Source organism: Chiloscyllium plagiosum, unplaced genomic scaffold (genome assembly GCF_037043375.1).
Source record: "Chiloscyllium plagiosum isolate Xiang-an unplaced genomic scaffold, Cpla_swu_hap1 HiC_scaffold_5, whole genome shotgun sequence".
Taxonomy (NCBI): Eukaryota; Metazoa; Chordata; class Chondrichthyes; order Orectolobiformes; family Hemiscylliidae; genus Chiloscyllium; species Chiloscyllium plagiosum.
The window spans coordinates 132,265,769-132,282,139 of record NW_028270143.1 but is presented as its reverse complement, the minus strand read 5'-3'; the positions used below and the strand labels follow the sequence as shown (position 1 = coordinate 132,282,139).

General features: G+C 49.1%; 1 protein-coding gene across 7 annotated transcripts in view; it reads right to left on the bottom strand.

The window, feature by feature from the left end:
- Positions 1–16,371, bottom strand: part of LOC122550348 (uncharacterized) — a 113,854-nt gene that overhangs the window by 75,848 nt on the left and 21,635 nt on the right. For all 7 annotated transcript variants that reach the window (XR_015757286.1, XM_087987677.1, XM_087987679.1 and 4 more), the window contains exons 5-6: positions 10,710–10,784; positions 1,214–9,872 (exon numbers count right to left, since the gene is read on the bottom strand). Coding sequence is in view for 6 of the 7 variants with exons in the window: in XM_087987677.1 (XP_087843803.1) it covers positions 1,214–9,872; positions 10,710–10,784 (8,734 nt within the window). In the remaining variant the exon portion in view is untranslated. The remainder of the gene's footprint in view (positions 1–1,213; positions 9,873–10,709; positions 10,785–16,371) is intronic.

Genomic DNA, 16,371 nt, shown 5'->3' with positions numbered 1-16,371 from the left:
AGCCTCTTGCCTGTCTACTTTGGATTCAAGCATCTGCAGTGTTTTGTCTCTATCAAAGAAAATCTGCAGCCTTGAGTGGTTCGTGTATGGAATGAGCTGCCAGAGGAAGTGGTGGAGGCTGGTACAACTTCAACATTTAAAAGACAGCTGGAATATATATGAATAGGAAGGGTTTAGAGGGATATGGACCAAAAGCTAGCAGGCACTAGATTAGTTAAGGATACCTGGTCGGCATGGATAAGTTGGATCGAAGGGTCTGTTTCCATGCTGTACAACTGCATGGCTACTTGTTACTGAAGAAAAAGTGTCGATCTGGGCCAGATTTCATTCTGCAATCAGACTTGTCCAGTTGGATTGAATGGGACCATCCCACTCACTGATTCCCATCTTGAAAGTGGCTGCCAACACATTCTGCTCTGGCCCCCAACATCACATGCTCCATTGTTTTTTTTTTCTCTTTACTCACTCACTGCATGTGCGTGTCTCTGGCCAGGCCAGCATTTATTGCCCATCCCTAATTGCCTAGAGTCAACCACATTACTAAAGGACACTAGTGAACCAGATGGATTTTTGACAATGGCTTCCTGGTCATCATTAGACCCTTACTTCCAGATTCTCTCTTATTGAATTCCAGTTTCACTATTGGGCACGGCGGGGTTTGGACTAGTGTCCCCTGAACATTAGCTGGGTTTCTGGTTTAATAATCCAGCGATCATACCACTTGACCAGTGCCTCCCTATTATTATTTATTAGTTGAGGATTAGACTTTATCGATTGATTGATTTATTTATTAAGGGAATCAGAGGTTCTGGGGAACAGGTCAGAAAGTGGAGTTGAGGATTATCAGTTCAGCCAGGATATCATTGAATGGCAGGTCAGACTCAATGAGCTGAATAACCAATTTCTGTTCTCACTTCTCATGGTCTTATTGAAGACCTTTTGAAGATTGTCTACTCCACCTGAGTCACCTCCTCAAACACCTGAGCAGGGTTGTTCAACCAAGATCTTGTCTTTTCTAGATGTACTTTGCTTCTTATCTTTAGTTGGGTTTCTATTCCTTGCCCTATCACTAATGTTAAGCTGATTGGTCTGGAGTCTGCCTTCAATTCCGTTAGCTGCCTGCCAGTCCACTGGCACTGCCCCTAACAAATAAGTCTTGCCTCTGATATCCCTTCACAAATCTTATTGTTTGGTCGATTTCAAATACGCTCACCTGAACTTATTTGGTTGGTGGCTAGAGATGTTCTCTTTCTGTCTGTTCCAGTCTCCTCTTTACTGGATCCCAAGAAATCAGCCCTCAGTCTCCTGATTCCAATGTCATTTTGGCTGGTGACTGGGTCTTCTAGCAATTCTAGATATGGTTTGGTACCCAATTCACTTCCAGCTTCCTGAATGCTGGTGGGGATGATGATGTCTCCTTCTCTGTGCAGGTCTCCCCTCCACACAAGAGAGCTGCTACTGTGGTCTGCATCCCTCATATCGATATTCTGGGCTACCACCCTCTTGGATGGCTCTGTCTCCAATCTGGGTGACCGGTCAGAGGTGAAGCCCAGGCAGAAGGCCTCAGCCTCCCCCTGCTGCCCATTTGAAGACAGCATGTCAGATCCAAGGCCAGATACCTTTGCTGCTGAGGAGGCTTCCCCCTCAGGAGGGCCTGACAGACCAGTGGGACACTCATGCTCTGGCTTCCAAGTACAGCCACCTTTGGTGTTTGGCAGGAGTTCAGTAAAGTGGCTAGGAGCAGGATCCAGTGCAGGAAAATGTCCTTCGCCCGAGCTACAGGATTGGATACTCCAGACTTCAGAAATACGCAGAGGAGGAGGATGAGGAGGAGGATCTGATTCAACGCCATCAACATTCACGCGCCTCTCTCCCACATTGTAGCTATAGCCCGGGTTATTGTGGCTGGAAGGGGGCGATTCCATTGGGTTGCAACTTTCAATCACATCTTGGCTGCAATTTGAACTGTCACCAGGAGACGATGGTTCTGCTAGGCTTAAACATCTCATTTCACCAGGTTGCCCAGGACTGTTAGCTTCAGGACTTGTAGAGAGAGCAGGAGAAGGAGGAGGTGACTTATCTGTGCTGGAGCTGTGACTACAGCAACCTCCTGTCACATCAGCAACACCCTGATCAGCAGACCCATCAGCTAAAGCAGCAGACCCTGAGTCTGTCTCTGCCTCTCCATCACATTCCAGGACAGCACAGCTGAGGGATCCAGTGGCAGTTCTCAGGATCTCCAACAGCGAGCTCCCCATCTTGTTGCTAGCCGTGATGGCTGTCCCATCACTACCAGCTGGTGTTGCCTGGCTTTCCCAAGCTCCCAGTCCCCCATTCTCCAACCCCTCATGGGAATCTGCATTGGGAGAACGGTGCGCAAGTGAGCTCCAGCTTACCCTGGAAGCATCGAATGCCTCCACATTGGTCCCCGATTCCTCAGTAAGGGAAAGAGAAGGATGAGCGCCCTCAGCCACAGTGACCTCCTGCATTGGGTCAGTATCTCCTGGAACACAGTTGCTGGGGCCTGGAGACATGACATGGAAGGTGTCACCCTGAGCGGTTTCCTGGACTGTCCCAGTTTTTCTGGCAAGTTTACCAGCCTCCTCCAGAGAGCTTTCTGAATCACCCCTCGCTCCAACATGCCAATTCACCAGCTCGCTGGATGGACGAGACAGCAAAGGCAAGGGCTCAGTTGAGGTGGACGAACCAGAGCCATTAGTGCCAGGCCCACAGTCAGAACTGCTACCCATTAAGCAAGGGCTCTTGTCATCGCTGGTTTCTCTCGGCTCCTGTCGGGGTTCGGAATTCTCGGAGCGGTGACACTGATCGGAGTCACCCATCTCTACACTCTGCTGTGGCAGGTCAACAATGGGCTCCTCGGACTTAGCCACTTGAGTTTTGAAGAACTCTCTAACAATTCGCCTGACCTCGTCCTGCTTGCTCACTTCCCCAGTAACACGACACTCCTGAGAGGCTCTGTATTCCGTGACAAACTGCTGGACCAGTCTGCCTATGTACCAGGCCTGATGCTGCCTCTGTTCGGCCGAGAGGGATAGCAGAGTGACATTCTGGCCCTCTGCTGATGCAAGCCCCTCTGTTCCAGCTTGCTGAGGCAAGCACACTCTTTTACTGGGAGAGGAGGCAGTAGACTTTGAACCCAATGCCTCTTCTCCTTCACAAGGTCTCTTTGATGGTCGGGAATTAAGGTTCATTTGGCTGTTTAGGCTCTTGCTTGTAATATCCTCCCTCTTCAATTGAGGCTCTGAAGGTTGTAGATTCAGATACTTGGGGTCTGAAGAGACAATTGTTGAGTTAACTTTGACCACCCCATCTGTACGACTGATGTCAGCTGCTCCTGTCTCGGCCAAATCAGTGCTCCCCACAATGACCTGACACTTGCCCATTCCATCTCGTCCCATGTCTTGCCATTCAATGTGCACAGATTCAGCCTCAGGATTCGGGCTCACCGGCGACTGTATCGGTGTCTCACCAAATGGTATCCGGTCCAATGTCTGCGGCAACACAGCACCATGCTCTTCACTGAGGAGGCTGGGTTGTGCCACATTCTCCTCCTGCTGGAATTGCCCACGTTCACCAAGCGCCACTGTCTCAGTTTCCTGCTCAACACCTCTGTTTTTTGGGCAGCATTTTTTCAATATGCCGTCACTCGGCTTTTGTACTTCAGCTCCCTGCTGGGAGCGGGCTCTCGAATCTTTGCATTCGGAGACATTTGTGGCACAGTCAGAGTGTGTCGGCACAACTCCATTCTGCAGAATGCTCAAAGTTTGGGGAACCGTCTCCCTCTGTGTACACAGCCCCAGCTCACCCAGGGTCCCCTGCACAATCTGGGCAACCCCTCTCCTGGGCATCCCTTCTCCTGCAGACTGGTCTTCAGCTTCCTTGGAGAAGATAAACTGCTGCTCACGGTGACCAGGAGGTAAATGGGAGTGGTGCTTCCTCTCCAACTGTTCATCATCGAGCTCAAGATCTTCAGCTCCTTCTTCACCGAAGACCATCGACTCTTCAGAGAAACCAGTTGGACGGCAGATATCCTCTGAGATCCTCTCGTCTTCAGATACACATGTACAGGGAGTGACTGTTCGTGAGGTTTGTACTGGGTCACCTTTATTCCTGATGGAGGTGGGGAGACTCAAGTTCACCTCCCCCACATCTGTACAGTCTGGTGAAGGAGGAGAAACGTTGAGATTAGCTTTGCCCATGATGATGTTCAGCTCCTCCGCATTCTCCACTGTAGCGAGTGCACTGTCTGATAAGGTACCCGGCAACTGCGTACAGGTCAGCTGTTCTGGGTTGGAGGCCTCCCCTTCTTCACTAGCAGTTTGTTCGCTCAAGTCATTCCTTTCCATTGGCTCACATGGTGTGACGTGGCCTGAAGCACTTTGCTCACTGGACTCTTCCTCTCCCTCTAGCCCGTATGAATCCAGCGTCTCAGGGAACTGAGAGACTGGGATAGATCCTTCCCTCGAGACCTTGTCCAACAAACCAGTCTCTCTCCCAGCCTTGGGATTTTCACGTTTGGAGCTGTCCATTTCCAGGTCATATTGAACACACTGCTGTCTTGTATCAGGGCTGGGTGACGCAGTAGGGGACCCTGCCTGCTCCCGAGCCCGGCAAACTCCGACACAGAGTTCCAACAATCCAGCAGGTTCCTCCGAGATTCGGGACCTTGCCATCTCTCCAGACTTCTCCTCCAGAAGAACGTCCTTCTCAGAGGATGCAGGAGTTGGTTGCTCTCCAGCTTTGAGTTGCTTCTGACCGACTCCTCCAGTCTCACGACCACCCGGTCTGGGGAGCACGGCTGCGGTGAAAAGCTGGGGCTGTATACGGGGGGCAGCTGTGATCCAAACGAGCCCCTCCTCCTGGCAAACACTGACCTGTGCACGCCCAGGAGTTAGTTCAGGCTGCACTGCATGCTCGTCACTACAAACCTCATCTTCCTCCCCCTCAGCACCTTCTCGGCCAGTCAGCTGAGTTTCTTCCATCGAACAGCAGTTTGCATCATCGCCCAACACACCCGTCACAGTGGACTCTTCCTCCTCTGCCCCACGACACAAACCCAGGCTCATAGGTAACTCTCTCCCGGTCAAGTTCAATTCCTTCACCAATGGGCTGTGACTTTGCAGTTCTCTGTTCTCTGGAGTGGCAGGTCTCAACATGAGCTCTTCAGCTATGTTTTCATCTTCACTCTGCTCTTCAACTGGATCCTCAAGTTCAATCCTTTGGGAATCAGAGAAACTGGGTTGGACAAGCTCCCCCTCCACCCCATCCACAGCTTCCGCCTTCCCCCCGTGAACCAGCAGGAATTGGGTCCTCTCAGTGCCTTCAGTTCCACTCAATCCCACCTCTGGTACCTCATCATGTGCATGAGGCACGGCCTGCTCAAACTGATCAGTGTCTGCCGCCCCCAAACACAGAGGTTCATCATGCCATCCTGCCGCTTGGTCGCTTCCCCCACTCAACTCCGATTCACTCCCACACGCTGTGTCAACTGTCGGATAAGCTTCCTGAGTCACAGGCCAGGCATCAGGAACAGAGGACATCAAATCACTCCTCTGCACAGACACGGACTCAGAAAGGAGGACAGAGTTGTTCGTCGTCACACTCAGCTCAGTCAGGGTTGTCACACCAAAGTGTGCAGCAGCTGCAGTAGCAGAGGCTTCACCCAGGAGAGAGGGGTTACACACAGAGGATTCACAATCTCTAGTGCTGCCAGTACAAGCGCGCACCTTCTTTCTAGAAGGTTCTTCAGTGGAGTCAGCAGAAGGAGCATCAGCTGTTTCCCCAGAGTCTCTAAATTCATCTCTGATTTCTGCAGCATTTTCAGACATAGGGGCTCCCTCCTGACACCCATGGGTGACAGGACTGTCACGGCCACCATGCCAGGTAGCACCCATGGTCGAGGGAGACAGTGGGACAGTTCTGGCTGGTGATTCTGGGCTTTTTCCTGCCTCTGCTACTGGGCACGAAGTCAAGGCCATCGGCCTCACAGGAGGACAATATTGGATTGGTGATTTGGTGGTCTCAAATTTACCATTCCCCACCGGAAGGTGTGGTCCTGGCCTGTCAATTTCAGAGTCCATCACTGGAGACAGGTTCACCCGCTCTTCACCTGGGAAATGCCCAACTATCTTTGTTGTAACAGTGTTTGTGAAATGATTGCAGGACTCACTCAGCAATTCTGACTGCACGTCGGTTGTTAGAAATCCCGAGGTCAAGTGTCCCTCCCCTTCAACATGGTCCAGTCTGGGCTGATCCTGTCCAGTTTCAGACAATGCCAGAGGTTCGTCTGTCACACCGGGTTCTGGATGGCTCTCATCTTGGGATGGATCTAGATTATCTCGGTCTGGGGTAACCATAGCGGCTTCCAGCAGATTCTCTGAACTTGCTGCCTCAGCCTGGAATTCCAAGCTGCTTAAAACTCGGTTATCGCTGGAAGGCACATTCATTGCTGAGTGCTTGCAGTGGCTTTGATTAATGGTCTCTTTCTCTGCTGTGGAATTCAAGGTTTCACTCTGCATGAGTGGGCAAAGAGTATCATAATTTGCAGGTGTCACTGTGCAAGAGGGAACGTGAGCTACACCTATACCAAGCTGACGTGCCACTAGTGTCTCTGCAGCTTCCAATCCAAACTGATTGGCTGGCTCTCTCACCGGCATCAATGGCTCAGATCCTTCCAGCTCCTCCTCCCTCTCGACATCGCCCAGAGGTGGTGCCACAGTAGATCGCTCTGACAATGGGGATTCGTCCACCTCTCCCTCAGCTCCACAATTTCCAGCCTCAGTGACAATGACACGGGCACTCGTCAGCTGCAACTCCGAGGGTGCTGGGCAAGTATTGGACAGATCAGATTCCACAATCTCATCCCTGGCCACAGACCTGGACACTGAGTCAACATCCATATCTTCATCCGATCCAACAGTATCTCCAATCTCCATGGAATTATCTTCAAGTGTAGAAACCAGGGTCTCCGAAGTCTCCACAACGCCAGAGCTATTGCCATGGAGATACCCTTCCTTTACCATTCCAGTATTTAGAGTGTGTCCTCCCACTGTCTCAACATTTACATCCACAGATCCAATGGGAATACTTGGAAATTCTTTACATTCCAGAAGATTCAGTCTACCATCATGTGATTCACAGGTTTGGTCAGTTGCATCTAACTCGCTCTGATCAATCGAGTCACGTTCACATTGCATTTCCACACTTTCCATGAAAGTGACAACACCCTCTGGTTTGGAGATTTCTGGAGTATTTCCCTGAATTACACAGCCTCTGATATCTCCTGTTGTCTCTCCATGCTCGGTGCTAGGCCACTCTCCCTCACAGAGTTGACCAGCTGCACTGACTCCACCCTGTGGCCCAGCCTGATTGGAGTGCCCAAGTTCCACAATGGAACAGCAGCTCCCCTTTCCTGGATCGAGACTCGGCAGGTTAACAGAGTTGGCTAATTCAGATGCAGAATGGTCAGTAGGTGAACAGGCACTGACTGGAATGCTGCACACACTCCTGGCTGCTTTGATGAACAATAGCGCCTCAGGTTCGATCCCAGCTGAGTAGGCAGAACCATCATCGTTTGATAAGGAAATGGGTGAAGGGGGACAGTCAGCCAGTGCAGGGTTACAAACCTTTGCTGACCACCCTTCAGTCTGGATCGTACTATCCTCTGCTGCCTTACTAGCCACAGAAAGTCCATCTACATCCGGGACCTCCACCTTCCCTGTGACTGCTGACTTGGAATCAGTGTCTGATAATTCTGGGTCAACCAAACGTCCTCCTTTTCCCATCTGCCCTGTCGTTTCTCCTGGTGAAGCGTCTGAAGCTTCTAACCTCAAGCCCAATGTACCCAGAAGGTGCGGCTTATCAAAGACAAATGTATTGTCACTTGAGCTCAGGTGCTCAGTTGTTGAGTCAGCATCAAGCGTGGCTTTACTGACTGGTGGACATCGAGAAGAAACGTCTTGTGACTGTCCATTGCTTGAGAGATCAGATTCCATCCCAGAACAGCTTGGGATCTGCACATTAGACACCCTAGCAGCAAGCTCACACTCCACAGGTTGTACTCCTGGATCACTGGCTGATTCCCCTTCAGCTCCCACAGTCTCAGAGCGGTCACAGTTCACATCTTTACGCAGGTCATCATCCACCCACTGCCTAGCCACTGGCGATTCCCCAGCCATTGCCGGTTCCTCACTCCCTCTCGATTTGCCAGTCACTGACAGGGGACCTGCACCATTTACACTCTGAGGGAGTCCAGACCCTCCATGCTCACCAGGTGAGCCCATATTCTCATCCCCCACACATGCTGTCATGGTGTTGCCATCTCTATCCTGACATAACAAGTCAGATGCCGGAATATTTTTATCTAAGTTGTCATTTCTTGGATCATCAATGGGTTTGTGCAAAATCCGTCCTGTGTGGCCACAGGTCAAACCCCCTCCAGATACAGAGTTACTCTCAACAGGTTTGAAATCGATGAAAGAACCGTCTGCCGTGACACTGTGTGGTATCACTGTCTGTACAGGTCTCTCTGCTGAGCCAATCTCATTCGGTACAGATTGAATTTCCTCGTTTTCAACATTCCACTTGGAAGTGTGATCCGGCTGCTTGGCAGCACAAGAATGCAGTGTTTCGGACTCCTCCATAGACTCAGTCAGCTCACTTTGCCTTAGACAGCTGTCGTCACTCAGTAAGTGGCACTGACTCTCCACAGAGTCCCAGCAGGAGTTACTCAGGGTAGGCATAGTGTCTGTTGGTGTGACGCCCCCCCTAACCACATCCAAAGCCTCCTGGACCTCTTCAGTCAGGGCGCCATCTTGCATCCTGAGCTCAGTCTCAGTGCGCTCATTATCAATATTCTCTACAACGGTATCGCTGTCCAACTGTGGCTCCATGCTCACTGCTGCTGTGGCATCTAACATGGAAGGTGCCCATTCCATACCCACTGCAGCCTCTGTCCCATGCTCTCCCATGCTGGGAGAACCCTCCTGGACGTCCCTCTGGGAGGGCTGGTTGGTGCTACCTGCCAGGGTCACTGACCCAGCAGCAGTCAGACCAGTTGAGTCCCCTTTAACTGAAGTGGTTTGATCCATCGTCAGATGAGTGTGTGTTGACGTGCGGTATCCCCTCACACTCTCACTCCAACTACCTCGCTTCGCTGAGTCCTGATGAAAGCATGGCATGGGGGTCAGGGGTTGGGCAGTGGTGGCCACAGTGGCATCTTCTGATCTCCATCCCATTTGACCGAGTGACACCAATGCCAGTTTATTACCCTGGAAGGTTGACGGATGCACCTTTGAGCCAGGCCTTTCCTCCAGGGGAGGCGGGGCTTCTCCTGGAGGTGGAGTTGTCTGTGTGCGACTTTCAGGCAGGGGTCTGTTCGAATGTTCACCGGGACCTGGACAAGTAGGATGGTCAAACTTCCCTGAGTCCACCGGCTGGAGATAGGATCCACAATGAGTGATCTGGGAATTGGTCAACCAGCCACTCTGAGATCCCTCAGCAACAGCTGAGGCAGAATACTGGGAAGTTGATCCCGGAGGAACCAGTGGCACCACAAGACCATGGGACACTCCGGTTAGCAGGGAGGTGGATCCTGAGATCTCGGGTGCAAGCTGACGATCTGGAAAATACATCATGCGAGGTGGGGCCAATTCAGGTCTTGGATAAGTTGGATGAGGAGCCCCTGAAACCAATGGGCACCCCCCAGAGTCATGCAGTGCCATGGCATGTCTGACACCAGCGTCTGCTACATCCACAGGCCACCGAACTCCCTGCAGGAACCCAGGGAACATTCCCAAGAAGCACTGGGGCATCGGCAATCTCTGGCAAGAGGCAGGAACAAACATTGAGCTCTGCATTTGATAGAAACACAGATTATTTTTAACCAGCTTCACATAAAAAGGTTTGGCAGCATTGATTACTCAATGTATACATGTTGCATACATTTAAAAAATGACTTTCCCAATAGGCCTATAGAACACACCTCGCAACACACTCAGCTTCTCCTGAATTCTGGGCTGCATACATTATAATGGCTGCTCTATATTCATGAACCCAAAATGTAGAAACTCAACTGGTTCATAACACTCTTCAGTGAAGACACAGTGAGACTGTTACCTATAGGAATCCAAATTGGGGTTCCAATTTCTCAATGAGCCGGGACCACATGCTGGACAGGCAGCGGGGCAGTATGGATGGATGGATGGTTGGACAACATACCAAATCAATGAGACATCAATCCCCATCTGCCAACTTTGGCAGATATAGAAATTCTTAAGACAATTTTAAGAAGGGAGGGGAGTTCAGCCTGGAATCATGGTCAATATTCATCTCTCAAGCAACATTATGAAAACAGATGCTCTCAGTCATTCCCTCATTGCTGGTTTACATTGTAGGCAGGGGTCAGGGATACAGTGATCACATTCTAACGGCTGCAAAGCACTTTGGGACAAGAAAGGCACTTGAGAAATGTAAATCATCCTTTTTGTTTTGTGACTATGATTTTGCAAAATTAGAGCGAACAGTAGCATGCAGATTGTCTGCCTCAGTCTAAGGAAAAGGTTAATCAGTATGTGGAACCTGCTAATGTCCTCATTTTAAGACAAACTTGCACTATTGTCTACACTGAGGTTAGTGACGTTTGGACCCCTGACCAGACCAAGCAAGGTCCCACTATAAGTGCTGCTTACCTGGAGATGGGAGCTGGCCCCAGGATCCTGTCTCAATCCATTGCTGCCTTCCTGCTCGCAGTCACACAGCTCAAACTGAGAAAACACCACAAACAATATAATCAGTGCAGTCTTCAACCTTCACACCACATCCTCCTCCTTGGGTGATCGTCCATAACTACCTGGCACACTGCACCCATCGGTCTGGTTTTTGAGTAGAACGTGGACATCACTGGCTTGGTTATTTATTGCCCTTCCCTAATTGACCCTTGACAAGGTTGCAGCTACCTTCTTGAATTGCAGCAGTCCTTCTCATCGTGGCACACGGAGTCACATTGGTGGGGAGGGGGAAGATGTGTAGGAATGCAGAGGGAGTGGAGGATAGATTATTCAGAGGAAAAGACACGAGCCTTGGCAACGTACAGCACAGTACCAGAAGACGGTGTTGCATGCCAGAGGCCAGGATTCAGGGCATCTTCTCTGCAACAGAGAGAAACTTGCAATGCATGAGCACACAAATAAACAGGCAGGAATAGGTCATTTAATGAGATCATGGCTAATCTGTTTGTCTTTCAAAATTAACATTCCCATGTAACCCCAAACATGCCTCGATTCCCCGCCTGACTAATTCCACCATTCCACCAATGTCTCAAAAATATTAGATGGCTCTTTGAACAGGAGTAGGCCATTTGGCCCTTCTAGCCTGCTCTGCCTTTCATTATGATCATGGGCTGAGCCCCATCTCAATGTCTTATCCCCACGTTCTCTCCATGCCCCTCGATGCTATTAATATCAAACCTGTTAGTGTTATTGATCTCTTTCTCAAGAGACTTGGCCACCACAGTCTTCTGGGTGGATAATTCCACAGGTTCATTATCCTTTGGAGAGTGAAGCAAGATTCCAACATCTCAATCGAAAATGGTCTCCCCACAGTATCCTGAGACTGTGTTCCTTGACTCTCAACTCCCCAACCAGGGAGAACATCTTCCTTGCATCGATTCTGCCCAGCCCGTTAGAATTTATACATTGCTATCAGTTCCTCTCTCACCTTAAATCCTAGTGATACAGGCCCAGTTAAACCATTCGAGAGAGTTTTGCCATGTCTGGTATTAGTCTAGTGAACCTCTGTTATACTCCCCCTACGGCAAGTACATCCTCTCTTCGCTAGGGAAACCAAAACCAAACACAACACTCCATAGCAATGCCCAGTATAAGCACATCCTTACTTCTGAACAAAGTTTTTTGCAAAGAAGGACAACAGATCATTTCGCTTCCTAACTAGTTTCATACCTAAAACAAAAACAATGAATACTGGAGAAACTCAGCAGGTTGGGCAGCATCAGTGGAGAGAGAAGCAATTGTCAGAACTTGCTGCCTATTTCCTTTCACTAACTGGTGTACAAGGATACTCGTTCGGAAAAGATTTACAAGGATGTTGCCAGGGTTGGAGGATTTGAGCTATAGGGAGAGGCTGAACAGGCTGGGGCTGTTTTCCCTGGAGCATCGGAGGCCGAGGGCTGACCTTCTAGAGGTTTATAAAATCATGAGGGGCATGGCTAGGATAAATAGATAAGGTCTTTTCCCCAGAGTGAAGCTGAGACGAATGATTCTAAATTACATAAGGGTATGAAGATAGACCTGGCTGAAGGGAGTTGGGAAATGAAGTTAAGGGAAGAGTCCATAGAAATGCAATGGTAGACATTTAAGGATATATTTCAGAATATTCCAACAATAAACAGTCCAGAATTAGACGGCATAGGTTTAGGTGAGATATAAGAGACAACTAAGGGGCAACTTTTTCACGCAGAGGGTGGTGCGTGTATGGAATGAGTTGCCAAAGGATGTGGTGGAGGCTGGTACAATTGCAACATTTAAAAGACATTTGGTTGGGTGTATGAATAGGGATGGAAATGTGTTGCTGGAAAAGCGCAGCAGGTCAGGCAGCATCTAGGGAACAAGAGAATCGACGTTTCGGGCATTAGCCCTTCTTCAGGAATAGGAAGGGTTTGGAGGGATATGGGCCAGGTGCTGGGCAGGTGGGACTAGATTGGGTTGGGATCTTTGTTTGGCATGGACGGGTTGGACAAAGGGTCTGTTTCTGTGCTGTATATCTCTAACTCTATGACATCCAGATCCCTTTGGATATCCACACTTCCCAATACATCAGCATTTAGGTAACACACCGTCTACCTGTTTCAGAGACCAAAGTGCATAACTTAACATTTATCGATGTCAAACTGCATTCCCACACACTCAACTTGTCTAGATTGCCCTGAAGCCACCTTCCATCCTCTTCACAACTCACCTAGATTTCTGTCATCAGCAAACTTGGAAATGTTACATTTGGTTCCCCCATTCTGGATTAGTGGTGCTGGAAGAGCACAGCAGTTCAGGCAGCATCCAAGGAGTTCGAAATCAACGTTTCGGGCAAAAGCCCTTCATCAGGAATAAATGCAGTGAGCCTGGAGAGTGGAGAGATAAGCTAGAGGAGGGTGGGGGTGGGGAGAAAGTAGCATAGAGTACAATGGGTGAGTGGGAGAGGGGATGAAGGTGATAGGTCAGGGAGGAGAGGGTGGAGTGGATAGGTGGAAAAGGAGATAGGCAGGTAGGACGTCATGGGGACAGTGCTGAGCTGAAAGTTCAGAACTAGGATGAGGTGGGGGAAGGGGAAATGAGGAAACTGTTGAAGTCCACATTGATGCCCTGGGGTTGAAGTGTTCCGAGACGGAAGATGAGGCGTTCTTCCTCCAGGCGTCTGGTGGTGAGGGAGTGGCGGTGAAGGAGGCCCAGGACCTCCATGTCCTCGGCAGAGTGGGAGGGGGAGTAGAAATGTTGGGCCACAGAGCGGTGTGGTTGATTGGTGCGGGTGTCCCGGAGATGTTCCCTAAAGCGCTCTTCTAGGAAGCGCCCAGTCTCCCCAATGTAGAGGAGACCGCATCGGGAGCAACGGATACAATAAATGATATTAGTGGATGTGCAAGTAAAACTTTGATGGATCTTCCGTAATTACACGCCCACCTACAACCCACCCTCCCATCCTGGCACTTTCCCCTGCCACCGCAGGAACTGTAAAACCTGCGCCCACACCTCCTCCCTCACCTCCATCCAAGGCCCCAAAGGAGCCTTCCACATCCATCAAACTTTTACTTGCACATCCACTAATATCATTTATTGTATCCGTTGCTCCCGATGCAGTCTCCTCTACATTGGGGAGACTGGACGCCTCCTAGCACAGCGCTTTAGGGAACATCTCCGGGACACCCTCACCAATCAACCACACCGCCCTGTGGCCCAACATTTCAACTCCCCCTCCCACTCTGCCGAGGACATGAAGGTCCTGGGCCTCCTTCACCGCTGCTCCCTCACCACCAGACGCCTGGAGGAAGAACGCCTCATCTTCCGTCTCGGAACACTTCAACCCCAGGGCATCAATGTGGACTTCAACAGTTTCATCATTTCCCCTTCCCCCACCTCACCCGAGTTCCAAACTTCCAGCTCAGCATTGTCCCCATGGCTTGTCCTACCTGCCTATCTTCTTTTCCACCTATTCACTCCACCCTCCTCCCTGACCTATCACCTTCATCCCCTCCCCCACTCACCCATTGAACTCTATGCTACTTTCTCCCCACCCTCCTCTCACTTATCTTTCCACGCTCCAGGCTCACTGCCTTTATTCCTGATGAAGGGCTTTTACCCGAAACGTCGATTTCGAAGCTCCTTGGATGCTGCCTGAAATGCTGCGCTCTTCCAGCACCACTAATCCAGAATCTGGTTTCCAGTATCTGCAGTCATTGTTTTTACCTATTTGGTTCCCCCAGCCAGGTCATTTATTTACATCGTGAATAGTTGCAGCCCCAAGCACTAATCTTCGCAGTACATCACTAATCTGCCACCAAGAAAAAGAACCACTTACTCCTACAATGTTCCCTGCCTATTAATCAATGCCAATATATTACCTCCAATCCCATGTTCTTTAATTTTGCTCACCAGCCTCTTATGTGGGATCTGAGCAAAAACCCCTACACCATGAGCTCTCATTTAGCATAATGCAATAAGAAAAAAAATCCCAGCAAATTGTATAATGAGTGCAGAAACGATGAAATACTTCAACTTGCCCAAATGGGGTGCATTGCCAACAACACTTAAGAAACTCAACTCAGGATGAAGTGGCCCACTTGACCACCATCATCGTACAATGATAGCAGTGTGCGCTATCAACAATTCACACTACAGTAACTCGGCAACTCTCCTCTGACAGCTCATTGCAAACTCATGATCTCTGCCACCCAGAAGGACAAGGGCAGCAGATATGCAGGATCACATCCACCTGCAAGTTCCAACCTAAGACCCTCATCATCTTACCTTGGAAATTCCTTTATGGGCAATAAACATTAGCCAGTTACCAATGCTCACATGCCACAAACGAATACAAAAAAAAGTGATAAATTATAAGACTAGGACTAGGGAAGAAAACGAGGCAGCAATAAGGAAATTTGTCACCTGAGTGTGAAGGAAGGTGATAGCATACAAAGGTTAAGAGTGCACAAACAATTAAGGATAGAGGTTATGGAAATAGTAAAAGGACAAAACTAAATTCTCTATGTCTGAATGCGAGCAGCATTCATAACTGATTAATTGAAAGCTCAAACAGAAACAATACATAGGATGTGATCGACTGGCAGCTTAATGCTCCAGGATACAAATGTTACAGAAAGGATAGAAAGGGAGGCAAGAGAGGATGGGGAGTGGCATTTTTGATAAGGGATAGCATTACAGCTGTGCTGAGGGAGGATATTCCCGGAAATACATCCAGGGAATTATTTGGGTGGAACTGAGAAATAAGAAAGGGATGATCACCTTATTGGGATTGTATTATAGACCCCCTAATAGTCAGAGGGAAATTGAGAAACAAACTTGTAAGGAGATCTCAACTATCTGTAAGAAAAATAGGGTGGTTATGGTAGGGGATTTTAACTTTCCAAACATAGAGTGGGACTGCCACAGTGTTAAGGGTTTAGATGGAGTGGAATTTGTTAAGTGTGGACAAGAAAACTTTCTGATTCAGTATGTGGATGTACTTATTAGAGAAGGTGCAAAACTTGACCTACCCTTGGGAAATAAGGTAGGGCATGTGACTAAGGTGTCAGTGGGGGAGCACTTTCGGGCCAGCAACCATAATTCCATTCGTTTTAAAATAGTGATGGAAAAGGATAGACCAGATCTAAAAGTTGAAGTTCTAAATTGGAGAAAAGCCAATTTTGACGCTATTAGGCAAGAACTTTCAAAAGCTGATTGGGGGCAGATGTTCACAGGTAAAGGGACGGCAGGAAAATGGGAAGCCTTCAGGAATGAGATAACGAGAATCCAGAGAAAGTATATTGCTATTAGGGTGAAAGGAAAAGCTGGTAAGTATAGGGAATGGTGGATGACGAAAGAAATTGAGAGTTTGTTTAAGAAAAAGAAGGAAGCATATGTAAGGTATAGACAGGATAGATCGAGTGAATCCTTAGAAGAGTATAAAGGAAGGAGTATACTTAAGAGGGAAATCAGGAGGGCAAAAAGAGGACATAAGATAGCGTTGGCAAATAGTATTAAGGAGAATCCAAAGAGTTTTCACAAATACATTAAGGACAAAAGGGTAACTAGGGAGAGAATAGGGCCCCTCAAAGATCAGCAAGGCAGC